At 45.6% G+C, this 14,550-nt stretch overlaps 1 protein-coding gene across 1 annotated transcript; it reads right to left on the reverse strand.

Annotated features, from left to right (window-relative positions):
* Positions 1 to 1,409: 1,409 nt before the first annotated feature.
* EDN1 (endothelin 1) lies at positions 1,410 to 8,324 on the reverse strand. The gene is made up of 5 exons (XM_074985906.1): positions 8,039 to 8,324; positions 6,755 to 6,905; positions 5,318 to 5,476; positions 4,957 to 5,070; positions 1,410 to 2,740 (listed from the first exon to the last, which is right to left on the reverse strand). Exons 1-5 carry the CDS (start codon positions 8,301 to 8,303, stop codon positions 2,599 to 2,601), a joined length of 831 nt encoding a protein of 276 aa, XP_074842007.1. The 5' UTR covers positions 8,304 to 8,324; the 3' UTR covers positions 1,410 to 2,598.
* Positions 8,325 to 14,550: the final 6,226 nt, after the last annotated feature.

Consider the following 14,550-nt stretch of genomic DNA (forward strand, 5'->3'; position numbering starts at 1 on the left):
TTGTAATTAGTTTACACTTCGTTGGTTAAATTTCCCTTTCACACAAGGGCAGCCCATCTCGGTCTCAGTAGAATTGCTGCAGAGACCTGAGAGAAGAAACACCCAGTGTCTAACTGAAATATCACAGACATGTTTGTCTATTACAGGCTACGGGTAATGTGGCTAAAGGTTCCGTGACTGGCCTAAGAAAATTTCAGTGGTCCCCTCTGGCCTTAAGCTATAGGTAACAAAGCTAACTCTGCAGCACCCAGTACTTATGTGCTCTTTGGACACCAACAAACAAAATGTCACCAAACGGTGGGAGGATTGTAGGATGTTTGAACATTTAAATGCATTTTCATTCCATCTGTGTGCTTCATAAAACAAAGGTTCAACATTTTGGCCAAATGCATGTAGTTATTTTCAAAAGCCTGGCTTATCAAGCAAAAGCAAACAGGTGTTCTGTTTGAAAAATTTTTACCAGCTCTATTTCCTTGGCTGTGGGATTTGACAATAACTTTTGTCAGATAGTCGAAAATTATTTTTGAGCCTTCTCCTCTCAGTTTATTCACCCAGCATACAGTCCCTGCAGGAAGCAACTGTCCAGCCACATTCTCCTTAAGCCAAAGGACATGGAGTGATGCAAAGGTTAACTATGTGTCCCATCCTTTCTGTCAATACTTCAGGGCCTGGCCCAGATTCTATTGAAGGAAAAGGCAGTTTTGCTATTTTCTTTGCTGGAAAGAGGTTTAGTTCCTTGACATGTAATATTTCTTCACATGTATCCAACTCCAGCACCGTTCCTGAATTTCTGAAACTGTATCCGCGTACACATTATTACACACCTCTTAGGGCATAAGCAAGTCTCCCTTACCCTGGCAATCATGTGGTTTGCCACAATGGCTACTTTATGAGTTAAGCTTTTCATGAGGCTAGATTGCTGACCCATTGTTCAACTCCCTCTTTCCCCGCTGCATACCCCTGCACCTGAAGGGCCAGTGGACGGCTTTTCATCTCAGCCCTTTGAACCCACCTGGTTTACAGGTATCTACAATAGTTAATACTACTAGGCTGTGTCTACACATGCTCCTCCCTTTCAGAAGGGGCATGTTAATGAGGCACTTCGGAACAGGCTAGCAAGGCGCTGACATGCATATTAAGTGCCTCACTAGCATAATGGCGACCAGTTGTGCTTTGAAAGTGCTGCTTTTGAAAACAGGCTGGCTGTATAGACGTGGGCACTTCAAAACATGCTCCACACTTTGAAATTTCCTTTTTCACAATTGGTTTTGGCCTTATTGGCATAACTCTCAGGGCCATGGAGCACACTAGACATCCCACTGTGTCCAAGGGGAATCCCAGAGAAGACCCAAACTTACTTCAACCATGTTATGATCATCCAGGAACAGTAACCACCACACCAGTACAGTTGTTAAAATATTTATTTCTAAAGATATTTACCTTGACAGGCAGAAAGCATTTCCGATTTCACACAGAAATACATAAAACATGCATAGACCAATATGGCCCATTCCAATGTATATTCAACATGGTAAATATAAATTAATAATTTGTAGGAACATAAATATTTGTTAAAAAAATAAGCCCATCGTAAAATTCCATCAGACCTCAGTCCACAAATTCAGCAATGTGAGTAAATTTACTGCTATAAACAGTCACCCAATACTAGCCATTTGGTATCATTTTTAAGCAACCCTCTGACTCCACACATTTACATCAGACAAGGCGTTGAAGACATCCTTGATCTAGCAACACTTTCCATTACACATATGGGTCAGTGGATTATTGGGAACCTGCAGTACAATGTAGTACAACCCCTCTTATGAGGCCTTTTGTTGTCCAAATCTCCCTATTATATTAAACAAGGTCATATTCCCTATTGGCTATTATTTATGTTGAAAATGCCTTTCATTGTATCTTCAGTAGGTGAACTCATCTGTCCCACCCCCATTCAGAGATCTGTGGTTGTACTAGTAAACTTGACTGCTGAAAAAGGGTTGATGAGTAAAGACAATAAAGTGGTGTAAAAATACTTTGGCAGGAGTGCAATATACAGTAAGTGAGGTAGACTTGTATCTATGCAACGACTGCTGATAAAAGTAGCACAGTGTCTTTCACTTTGTCGTAATTAATAAGTAAAAACAAATTGTCTTTCATATCTTGTTTTCTCTCCTTTTAATGAGTTTCTGTATTGATATCCCTGGCAACATCTTCTGGCATTAGTCTTTAAATTCTCCCTGAAATTTGCCAAACCGAACAAAGCCAGTCCATTTGACACCTGTTTTTTGGAAGCCACGTTCAAATGTTCCCTTTCTTCTTCTGACAGAAGGCAGTCAATTAATATTGGTTAATGGAACACATCCAACTGGATTGCAGAAGGATGACTTGCTAGGCCTTGATTGCTTTTACATTGTCCAAACAGAAGATTGCCTTAGGTTCTCTTCTAGCTATCAGTTGGAGGAGGGGAAGCAGACGGATTGGTTTAATATTTAGAACAATGTGCTTTTGCCAAGTGGAATGCTAAAGTCGAAACAGAGCTTTGGTGATGGTTTTTCAGTTATTAGTGATGGGGAAGGATTAGGCTTGATGATCTCTCCACTAAGAAGTTGTTTTCAGACTTTCCCAGATGCGTTGCCTTTTATGTGTTTTGTTGTCCTTTAGCCTCTTCACTTCGTGGCGTGCAGCCTTTAACTTCGCAACACTGAAGGAAGCTTTGATACTGTTAGCAGTGGCCTCGTGTCTGTAAAAACAAGAAAAATGCCAAATGCTATTACAAAAATTACATAAAAATAATGTGCCCATGTGTACAATCAGCAGTTTGATTAAATACGTCCAGGGCTTTTTTTCTGCTGAAATGCCATGGAACAGCATTCTGGCACCCTTTTTTTCCTGGCACCCCCATTTTTAAGGCATCTGAGCAGCTCCGAGCCACACGTGGCTCTTTAAAGACCCATTTGCAGTTCCCACCACTGCCACTGCCATTGTCTTCCAGCTCCGACCATCCTGCCATGCTGAAAAAGGACTCAAATTTAATTGGTTTAAACAAACTAACTAAACTGAATCCGATTATCAGCACGGCGTGGTGCTGGGAGCTGCCTCTGCCGCACTGTAGCTGTGAAGGAAAGTAAGAGAATCCTTGAGGGGGGGACGCTAAGCCTGGGGGCAGGGGACAGCAGCTTGGAGCTGCAGGGGTGGCTAAGCTGCCGGGGGGGGGTGTTGTTTGGACCCCAGCTTGGGCCCCACCGGGGAATGGTTAAGCTGCTGCTGGACAGTTTGGGCCCCGCATGCAGCAGCTCAGGCCCTGCTGAGGGATGGTTAAGCCACTGGAAGGCAGCTTCAGGCCCGCATGGGAATGGAGGGTTGGGTCTTGGGGCAGAAAAGGGGTTTGGTGCTTGAGTTCCTACACCTTTTTTTCCAGAAAAAAAAAGTACCGAATAAATCGAAATCTAAACCAATGGTGTCACATCCTCATGTGGGGTAAATTGCCACAGATCCATTGGATTTATATGAATTTAAATCAGCTGAAGATCTCGTCCATTAGCTATTATGGCAGGTCTGAAAAACTCAACCCCCAGAAACTGTGTGTGTCCAAATTAAAGGAGTCTGGTTTGGCTCCTCTTTATTATTATTGGGTTTTTAGATGGAGTAGAACTCAGTTTTAGTGAACTCAGATAAAGTGTCAAATTTCAAAAGCATCTAAGTGACTGGGGCCTAGATCCACAACTTCCTAACTTCTACAGCTTTCATGTTTTGGGCCTTAGAGAACTAAATCTCATTCAAAGCCTAAAGAACTTCTGCTCTTGTGTCCCTATGGCACTTCTGAAAAATGGGACTTAGGCGCTTTTAAAAATTTTACCCACACATTCTGTTAATAGAGAAATGTCATAATTATAATAAATGGCTTGAGAAATGGCAGGTTTAAAATTGCCTCACAGGAGAAACTACAGCCAAGTTATTCTTTGAAAAAAGGAGCTGACTATTCTAGCATTTGATCACATTGCATCACTTGAGCCATTTAGGTGGGATTACACTGCATTGTGATATTGCCAGCTAATACCACTCAGCATATTATATGAGGCTTGCCAAATGCCCTCTCAAACATTGACTTAATTTAGCCTCCCAACACTCCCAGGAGACAGGTCAATTTTATCCCTTTTCTACATATGGGTAAAGTGAGAAACAAAGAAGTTAAGTGAGTTGCCTGCAGGCACTTAGGGTCTGACAGTGCACCTTTACACTACTCCTACTCTCAAGTCCCATTGAGCTAAGTGGCCAAGAGATTAGAACCCAGAAATCCTCAGTCTAAGGGCCTGACTCTTCCCAGCATTACCTTTCAGAAGTGGGTCTTTTCCCTCCAAAGCTTGTGCTCCAAAATATCTCTTAGTCTACAAGGTGCCACAGGACCTCTTATTCTTCTCATGGGGTAATTTACAATGGTAGCAGTTAGCACTCACTTTGCACAGGTTTATTTGACAACACAAGGGGCAAGGCTGTTGAGAACCAGACCCACAATGTGCTGTGAAGCCAACAGTACCTCGATGAATAGATGGCATTTTAACCTAGGTACATGTCAATAAATCTGGATTACGCCTGGTCATATCAACCGTGAATGAATTTCATCTTCACATTTTACAGGGCTAATAGAGTCATATTAATTTCAAACAGTTCTGATGGCACAGGAGCACACTAAAAACCCCTGTATTTCTGTCAAGATTAATTCTCTCATGCTCTGTTTCTGATTGATGTTCTGCTCAGCTTAGAGCAAATGCAAGAAGCAAGCAGTATGGGGGCTTAATATGTTTAAACATGCAATGTTTTAGGGTTCCATTCTGTTCCCAGGTGAAGTCAGAGGCTAAACTCACACTGATTCAGCTGGGAGTAGGGTTGAGTCCTACGCTTGCACTTCACTGAGACTTCATACCTTTGCCCTATTCAGGAGCAGATAGAATAGCTCACCTTCTCATTTTCCTGTTGTTAAGGAGTTGTCTGTACACACACTTCAGTCTGAATCCTGTGCAACTGTTGCCTTTGTTAAGATGATCCCAGCCCTTCTCCATTGTGGACTGAGCCCTGTTTACACCAAAGAAAACAATATTGCTGTTAAAAAACAAGGCTTCCTTCTATCTGACAACACTTTTACATGAAACACCTGCTGAAGCTAAGGAATGTAACAGAGGCTTCTGGACCAGATCAAGATAGCCTTAATGCTGGGTGAGTCATCAAGAAAGTACTGCCCCTGGACTGCCTGGGATTATTCACTGGCATAAATATACAGTACAGTTAAAAACTGATCACAATACTAATAATAGCAACCCACCAGAGTTCTTGTCCTGTCTGGCAGAAGTTCAGACATTTCTTGTCTTTTTGGTTGGCACATTGACATCGCTTGGCAGATTCTGGTTGCTTCCCAGGGGCTGTATCTTCCAGTGACCGCCTTGGTCGAGAAGGGCCACCAAGCCCATATGATACAGTTCGCCTATAATCAGAAAATCAACATGAAAGATATTAATTCAGTTCATTGCTTTATAAGTGAGGGGTGTGATCTGTGTCATCTTATCAATGGGCCTGTTTTTGTGAGTAAAGGTTGCAGAAATAGGCAGAATCTTTGGGTCATAACTTTGGGATTTTCAGAAATGTTTGCACTGCAGCACTGTGATTATGGTGGCTGTTTCAGTGACTAACACCTTTTTAAATTATGAAATAAGAAATATGAATCAATGTTCAGTAGAGTGCAATAGAAGTCATCTATCTGAACTTTGGTAGGCACAGAGAGAGAATCAATAACAAAAAAAAATTGAGATCGATCCTTCACTAATGTAAATGGGCAGAGTTCCAGTGAAGTTAATATCCACTACATCAGCTAAGGACCTGCTTCATCCTTCAATGAAGAAAGTGTAAAACTGTAATGTGCTGTATTCTGCATTGTATACAAACCCACCGTTCTACAAAATGGAATCATTCATATTGCTATCCCAGCCAGTCTTAAGCTCTAGTGAGGCTTCACACAATATATTTAGTTATTTAGGACAAGATTTTGCTCAGAAAAGATACCCAGAGAAAATTACTACCCCAGGCAAACAAGGATGGCAGAAACGCGCCATCCACATTTCACCCTTCTGTGCTTCTCAGGGAACAACATTGTATAGCACCAACCACCTAGTCCCTGATAGAAAATATTCTCGGTTTTATCTTTGTGCTTGAAGGATTCTGAAAGGTTAGACTTGCTGGTGGCCTAGTATTAAAAGTTATTTACTTCATCTCTGAGGCCAGCTCCTGCTTGCTGCCCTCCTGTGAGTCTCTCCATTAAAGTCAGTGGCAACTCTGGTGCAAGGCTGCCAATAGATGGTGGTGGCTCTTACGTCAGCATGGAGAAATCTGCATCCCATCGTCAACCACTCATGCCTCTTTAGTCATCTTAAACATACCCCCCTAGTGTAGTGCCTGGACTTTTAAAAGCTGTCTTTCAACCCCAATGAAATACCTGCTAGAAAGTGCAAGGCTGGATACTGAGGAGCAGTCTAGGGACATGTGCTCTTCAGAGGCAGACTGCGAGTCCAGGGACTCTCAATGGTTATGCAGGTGCTTGAGCTACATGGCAGAGGATACATTCGCTGGTGTTTTGGGGAGCTACTGTCAGTGCCCCTTCCCCGCAGGCTGCGGCACTAGTGAAGGGACCCCCAGCTAGGCTCACAGCAATGGCCCCCCGCAGGCCGGGTGCACGGGAGGTGAGCGCGTCCCAGGGGCCCCCACTTACTCCGGGGTGTTGATCCAGATGATATCCAGGTGGCAGAAGTAGACACACTCCTTGTCCATCAGGGAGGAGCAGGAGCAGCGCTTGGAGCGGCGCAGCGGCCAGGGGGCGCTCGAGGGCCGCGCCTCGGGGACAGCGGCGCTCAGCTCGGCACCTAAAGGCGGAGAGGGAGAGAGCCCAGGGGTGAGCAGCCGGCCCCGCGGCATCCCGCCGCCCCCTGCAGCAAGGCGCTGGGGCCGCGCCGGGGGAAATGCCTTGCCCCAGCGCCGGCTGCCGAACGTGGAGTCTGAACGCATCACGCTCAGCAGTGCGGCAGGGCAGGGCAGGGCGCGCCCACGAGCTGCCCGCTGAGGTGCAGGTGCGCAGGGGCTGATGCGGTTCTCCACTGCGCTGCTTTGCCGGGCGGGGGCGCAGCGGTGCTTTAAGGAGTCCCCAGCCATCAAGGGGCAGTTTCCCGACTCCCTCCAGCCTCCCGTTCAATATGCTCCTGGGGGGAGGGCCGCTGCGAGAATCGCTCTGGGCGCCGGAGCTCAGCCCCGCTGACTGGCTCCGGGGTCCCGCCCGTGAATCCTCTGCGGCTTCCCCACCGCGCCCGGGGGCGGCTGTCCCCACGGGGTGGGTGGCTGCGCTGGCCGTCCTGCAGCATCAGCGCTGCCGGGCCCTTGGAGTGGGGTCAGCCAGCTCTGGGGGGTGGCACGTTACGTGCGGAGGGGAACGGCTGGCCGGACATCAGCCCAGCCGTTAGGTGTGGGTGGGTGTAACCAGCCCTGGTGAACACAAAAGCCAGCGTGCGGGAGGGAGGAGCCCCCGGCAGAGCCCTCTGAAGTGACCGCACTCCCGGCCCGATCCACGGGCCCGCTGTTTGCCCCACGCCGGAGTGGAATAAATTTTGTGATGTGCCGGGCGGCAGGAGCGGACGTGCACCGCCACAGCTGCCAGCACAGTGGCCGCTCTGCTAATCAGCTGCTGGCCCACCTGGGCATTTAAACCTCTCGGGAGCGGCTCTCCGCGCCCTGAGCTTTCAGGGATCGCTGGCCCTCACGCAGCGCCGTGGGTGGAGGTTTGAACACCGGCGGCTGCTCGCGCTGGAAGCACTGGGCAGTACTGGCCCATTCTCCTGCAATCCCACCCAGGATCCCTGTGCGTGGGCGTGTGCGGGGGAGTGGGGTGCCTGGCGGAGGCTGACAATCCCTTCAAACCCGGGCTGGGCAGGACCCCGGCTTCCAGCACCCCAATGGAGCAGCCCCGTTACTGGGTAGCTCAGTGCCCCCCGCCGATCGCACCTACCTGCGTGCTGGGCTCCGGGGCAGAGCACGAGGAGCAGGGAGAAGATCACCTGGGAGTAATCCATCCCGCACCGCTGCGGCCAAAACGCCCGCCCTACTCCGCTTAGTTGCACGGCAGTGCCCGGGGGGGGCGCGGCGAGCTGCAGACCCAGCGGCAATCCCCCGAGCACCAGCGGGCCGCCGGCTGACTCCCGCTCCGGCGCGGCCGCCTGTGCGCTTCTGGCTTGGACGGCTCTGGCCAGCTGCCTTTTATAGCGAACCCCCATAGAGCGGGTAAACAGCCCCGGCTCGAGCCGATCCGGAGACAATGTTGTTGTGTTATTAGTCACCCAGCGGCAACGTGCGGGCCGAGATAAGGCCGGGCTGGAAAGGAAACCGCTGCAAACTTCAGAGAGGCAGACGCCGTCCGACAGTCGGGGGCTGGGCTACGCGCTGCCAGGGTGGGCAGCCAGGAGCGGAGCGAGAGAAGGAAAATAAATAGCCCGGGCCGACCTGCAAGAAACAAACCTGGAGGCACAGGGCGCCGACGGCCTGGAGCCACCAGGGGGCGCCCCTGTGCTGAGTCCCTGACATCTGGCCAGCTGCGGCTCTACCCGCTGCGGCCTGGCCCCCTCCCCGCGCCCGGCCAGGTAGAGAGCAGAAGGAGTTTGGTTAAGAAGAAAACATGGGTGCGGAGGAAGAGGGGCTATCAAACGGCGGGAGAGATTCAAAAATATCCTGAACTGCAGCACGGCAGAGCCCACGGGGAAAACCAGCGGGTGTGCTGGGCCCCTTGTTTCCAGAGCTTTAGAGCAGTGGTCCTCAACCTTTTTCTTTTATATAGAGAAAGAGATGTTGTTTAAACAAACGTGTTGCAGTGGCATAAAAAATTGTCTGAAATTTGTAGGTACTGGAGGTATACACGCTCTCTCTCATTCGCCCCCTACGATTTTCAGACACTTTTTTTTCTACCATTGCAATATATTTGCTTAGGCAACTTAATCAGAACTGGTTGGTTGGAAGAAATTGCCTATAAGCAATACACTTGCCATGGTACGTACAAATGTGCAAAAAAAAGATAAAACAAATTAGATGAGGATAAAATAAGTATTTTTATTCATAAAAAAAGGTTGAGAAACACTGAATTAATGTACCTTCTGGAAGAGCTCTGAGTACCCTCAGGGGTACAAGTACCCCTGGCTGAGAACCACTGCTTTAGAGTTTGGCTCTTTCTAGGGGAAAGAGTGGAAGGAATTTAGCTTTGGACAGGGAAAGCTTGATCTCCCAGCTCCAGTACCCCAGCTCTAGCAAATGCCCTTAGAGCAGGGTTTCCCAGTCACTGGTACTGTGGGTAGGCCACTGAAGACAGCAGGAGAAATTATAGCATGGTGGACTTTATTTTATGTATTACATTTTCATTTAGCCTATTTAGAGGATGCTAACAAACTGTCTGGAATTTGATATGTAGAATAAGTAAGAAAATGTGCTAATCAGAACACAGATACACAGAGGGGATTTAGCTGCCCAGCAACAGTCCAATTTGAACTCAGAATTTAAGGTGGTTGTTGGTTTATTTATTTTAGATGTATACATTATGGTATAACTACAGTAATCTCTTTCATATCCAGCAGCCCAAGGACAGGGAGGTTGCTGGATATTCAAATATGCTGGATAGTAGGGAAGTATACCTAGCAATGCATATCACTAAAGAAAAACAAGATTAGACATTAAGAAAAACAAAAATGTATGCAGAGTACTTCATTTACCAACAACTTATTTGCCAGCAGTTGTATTGTACACTGTAAATTTATACTGTATTTGCTGTATTTATTTGTATTTATTTTCACTATACTGTACTTATGGAGAACATAACTAAAATATACTTATGGTTAACACACCAGTTATTTGAGAGTTCTGGATGACAGAAAGCCAGATACAAAAGGATGTATGTAAGGATGAAATATGGCCCCAACAAGGCTAAAGACAGGTAGTATTAAGCAGAACACACAAAGTACCAGTGATGAGACCCGTGGGAGTACTGGGCAACTGGCAGATCTGGAAGGGGGTCCTCAGTAAAAAAACAACAAACATTTGGGAACATGTGCCGTAGAGTGCAGTCACAGTCTTTTTGAAATGTTGACGGGGGGCATTGGGAAGTGTGAGAAGCTGCCAATCTCACTGAGGAGTCAGGGCAGACTGGGGTGTCCCTTGTGATGAAAGGATTCCATGGATCCCTCCGAGTTGAAAGAAAGACAGAAAGAAAGAGTTAGTCTCCTTTTGTTTTTTTCTTTCATCCGTTAAACCATAGTTGTATCAAATAGTATTGAATGTAGGTCAGTTTGCTACATCCAGCCCACAGCAGAATAAGACTGCAAGACCTGTGTCTTTCATGAAATATGTAGTACAGGTATAACATTGGAAATAATAATTGCAGTAAGAATTAATATGATAGGTCTGTCAGCAATGCTATTTTTTGTGATTTGGTTTTGGTGCCTTTAGAATGTGCCTGTCCTGCTTGTTTGTCACTATTTTGGTCAGTGGGCATAATAAGGGTCGTAGCAATGACATAGGCTGGTGTGCACAGCAGGGGCCTGAGCCTGTCCCTTTGAAATCATTGAAAGTGCAGACACTGATTTCAGTAGGAACAGGAGTATGCCCCAGGTGCTGGTTTCTGATGTCATATTTCTACTGCTGTCTCTTATTTAGTTAGGTGCTCTTTGACAATTCAGTACATGCTTAATGATTGTTGCTGGACACCAGATCTCATTAGAAAATTTCATGGAATCACAAACTGAGGCGGCATTCATCTGAATGCAGCTACATGAACAAAATATTCCCTGATCAAAAGTGCAGTGGTAATAATGAAAAATGTGTCAGTTTTAGCCAAGATAAGATAATTATCTCTTTAACTGTTATATTTTCTTGCGCTTCCCTCTACTTACGTCCTCAGATATGGAAAATGCTAAAGTTGCTAATTGCAAATTGTATTCAGATTATCTCTGATGAATGACAAGTTTTTAAGTGTCATCATGGCACATTCATTATTTCTTCCAAGCAGGAACTAATATGCTATGTTTAAGGCAGTGACTACTGGAATACTAACAGAGTAGGCTTTGAGTATGGAGCACACAAACTGCCATTGACGCTGAGTAATAATCCACTAGTGGTCGTAAGTTTTAAAAATTCATTAGTTTCACTCCAGTACAGAGCCTTAAGATGCAGTTTCCCAAGTAACTTGGGTTGTTTGCCCAATACATCGCTGGTTGTGTAAGAAGTATTAATAGCACATTAAAACAACATACTTTATTTTTATTGTTATCTAAAAGTTGAGAAAGGAGGGAACTGTGTTTAGAAAATGGAAAATGCTCACAGAATGATAGCCTGGGGTGGCAGATGTCTCTGCGTCAATCTGTTTTTTTGTGTACCACTGAAGAATGTTCTAATTCTGCCAGGTCTGTCACTTGAAGAGGTTATGCCATACCAACATTTTTTAAACAATGATTTTTTTTCCCAAACCTGTCATTTGCAAGGAGTGCATCTATCAGTGCAAAATATTTTCTTCTTCTCTGTCAAAATACTTTGCTAGAATGTATTAGATTAGCTGGTGGAAATGGCATGTAGACTCGTAAACTTTTTTTCTCCTGAAATAGTGAAGCAAAAGCATCACGCTATAGGGGCCTTATTAAATTGCCATTGAATTTTTCCAAACCAAACACATCTTCAGTGATTTATGGGAGATTTTTAAGCATAAACATTGCCTCTTCTGGTTCAGCAAGCCATCCCAACTCTATTTCTTCCTGATCCTGGGACCAGCTGGGAATAAGCTGGCACTGGCATCAGAAGTGTCCTGAAGCTGCTGAGATTTATGTCAAGCTAACCCTGGACCCAAAAGAAAATTACAAAAGCAAAGAAAGATTCTTTCTCCCAGGCTGTGCTCTATAAACTGGGAGGCACATGGAACTTCTATGCCATTCGAGGGTGCTGTTTAAAAGTGAAATTTCATACAGGATTAGAGCACTCAATTTTCAGTTGCTTTGAACCTCTGGAGCAGCACAAACCAGCCAGAGCTGGGGCTAGGATTTGATGCAGGCTTTCCCTCCCCCCACCCCCCAAAAAAAACTGGAAATACAAACATGGTTTGGCTTCCTATTTATTAAAAAACTCACCTCACTTCATATCAAGCCCCTCCCCCCACCCCAGTCTTTGGAGAGCAGAGGGGCCTTGCAGTGTGTGAACATGTAGGGGGCTATTTTGGGACAATGGAAAGCGATGAGGGTCGCTCCTGGAGAACAACCTTCCAGGTGAGCCTTTTCCTTTGACCAAGTTCAATGCCTCCCCTGACTGCAGCTGTGGAAATATCACGTGGGGAGCAAAATCAACTAGACAGACAGGCTCTGGCTCTAGTGTTCCAGCTGGGAATTGTCATGGCACTGACTGAATTTTCTGCAGGACATTTTGTACAGTGTCAGAAAAGGAAAACGCTGGCTTATCACAGAGACAATAAGAGGAGATTGCAAAACTAGGTCTTTGTGTCTAGAGCGCTAGGGGAGCCACTTGTTTTCTGTGGACATGAAACACAGTCTTAAGCAGAATGAAAATTACACAATTCTCCCCTCCCTCAGAGTCTCACCTCCTGGACTTTCCAATCACTCTTCCATTTGGGCCCGGTGTTACTCAAACTCCATACTCAAAGCCTACATTTAGGCCACTCAGGAATCCTCTCATCTGCTACCCACACAGATTGCTTTAACGTTTACCCCGATTCACTCTGCCTGTTGCCAACTCTGCCCTTTGCATTTCTCACTGGCTGATGGAAGGTGAGTCCACGGTCAACCACCTCCCTTCTCACTTCCAATTAACGAGCTTCCAGGAAGGACCTAGAAACCTCTTTCTCCCTGTAGTTTCAGAGTTCGTAAGGAGAGGGGGAGTATAGCTATAATTATTCCCAGTCCAGCATATCATTTCCAATTATGTGGTTCCATTAAAGGGTCCAGCCAGTAATTCCTCACCCATCCTAAAACAACAAACAAAAACACAACCTCCCCCCTTTCCCATTTCATATTCTCCCTGGGAGTGATCTGTGCACCATTTTTGTTCCACTGACATGGGGAAGCATTCCTGAAACAGACGTTTAGCAGCAGAACACAGCCACGGAATGATTACCTTGTAAACAGTCCTTCCCACATAAAATGCCACCAAAGCAGGCATTAAGGGTATGATTCATTCATAGAATAGCAGAACTGGAAGGGACCTCAACAGGTCATGGAGACCAGTGCCCTGCCCTTGTAGCAGGACCAAGCACCATTTATATTATCCTTGTTAGATATGTCCAGCGATGGAGATTCCACAACCTCCCCAGGCAATTTATTCCAGTGTTTAACCGTCCTGACAGTTAGGAAATTTTTCCTAATGTCCAATCTAAACCTCCCTTGCTGAGGTTTAAGCCCCTTGCTTCTTGTCCTATCACAGCATGAGGGTTGGTACACACTAGGCAGGTAAGTCAATTACAGGTGCACAATTCTAACAACAGGGAGGAATACAGGGGTTGGCTGCAAATTGCAGACTGTTAATTTCACACATCTCTATCAGGCAAGTGTAGATATAACCTTAGTAGAATAATTTTTCCTTCCTTTATTAACCTTTTTGAAGGGGCTTGAAAGCTGCTGTTAAGAAAGTTAGTTTAAACCCAGCTGGTACCTGAACCCACATCCCTGGGCTTAAGAGACTAACACCTACCCATTAGGGCACAGAGGCTTCTAACCTGTGTTCGAACACCAGCACAAGGGACTATGCTCCATGATTTAAGCCCTAGTTTGTACATTTAAGAGGGATGTGTGGGTAAATTTCACTGGTAATGTTAAGGACTAGCGAGAAGACATGGGAGAATACACTGATATGTTACCAGGAAGCATTTGGCTCTGAAATTTTCAGTGAGTCTTGCCAATTGACACAGTCAGCCAGGAAACCTTGGACTAATGTAATGCCTTGGAGAACTTAATCAGAAAAAATACACAAGGTCTGCCTTTGTCATTAAGAAATCACATGCTTGCTGAGAATCTATTTTAAAATATTGACTAGTGTGGATGTATATCACTGCGTTCTACAAGATGTAATCAAAACAGACCAACTAAATGTGTCTCAGTCTCTGAATGAGATTCTCTGGGAGCTCCTGTGGTTGAGGCAGGTGCATTTGGAAGAGGAGAAATCTGATTTACCTTACTGTTTGACATTGGAAAGTTCCAAATAGTTATTGTATGCAGCAAGATAGAACCACCAAGCTCTAGAGGGCCCCAGTGTATCACAGTATCAATAAGGATTTATGTTCTATTCCATAAGCTGGTATTTAGTGCTTATCTTGACATGGTATTGATACTGACTTAGGGATCCATAGTTAGTAAGCTTGGCAGGGGAAGAGGTAGGGACCTAAAGGTTAAGGTAGTAATTCTGGTGTTTGTTTTTATTGTCCCTTTTTTTTTTTTCCTTTTAAATAAGTAGAATTTGGCTGTTATTCTTTGGCTTGTAATTATGTGGGGA

This window comes from Carettochelys insculpta, chromosome 2 (assembly GCF_033958435.1).
Source record: "Carettochelys insculpta isolate YL-2023 chromosome 2, ASM3395843v1, whole genome shotgun sequence".
In the NCBI taxonomy this organism is placed as follows: Eukaryota; Metazoa; Chordata; order Testudines; family Carettochelyidae; genus Carettochelys; species Carettochelys insculpta.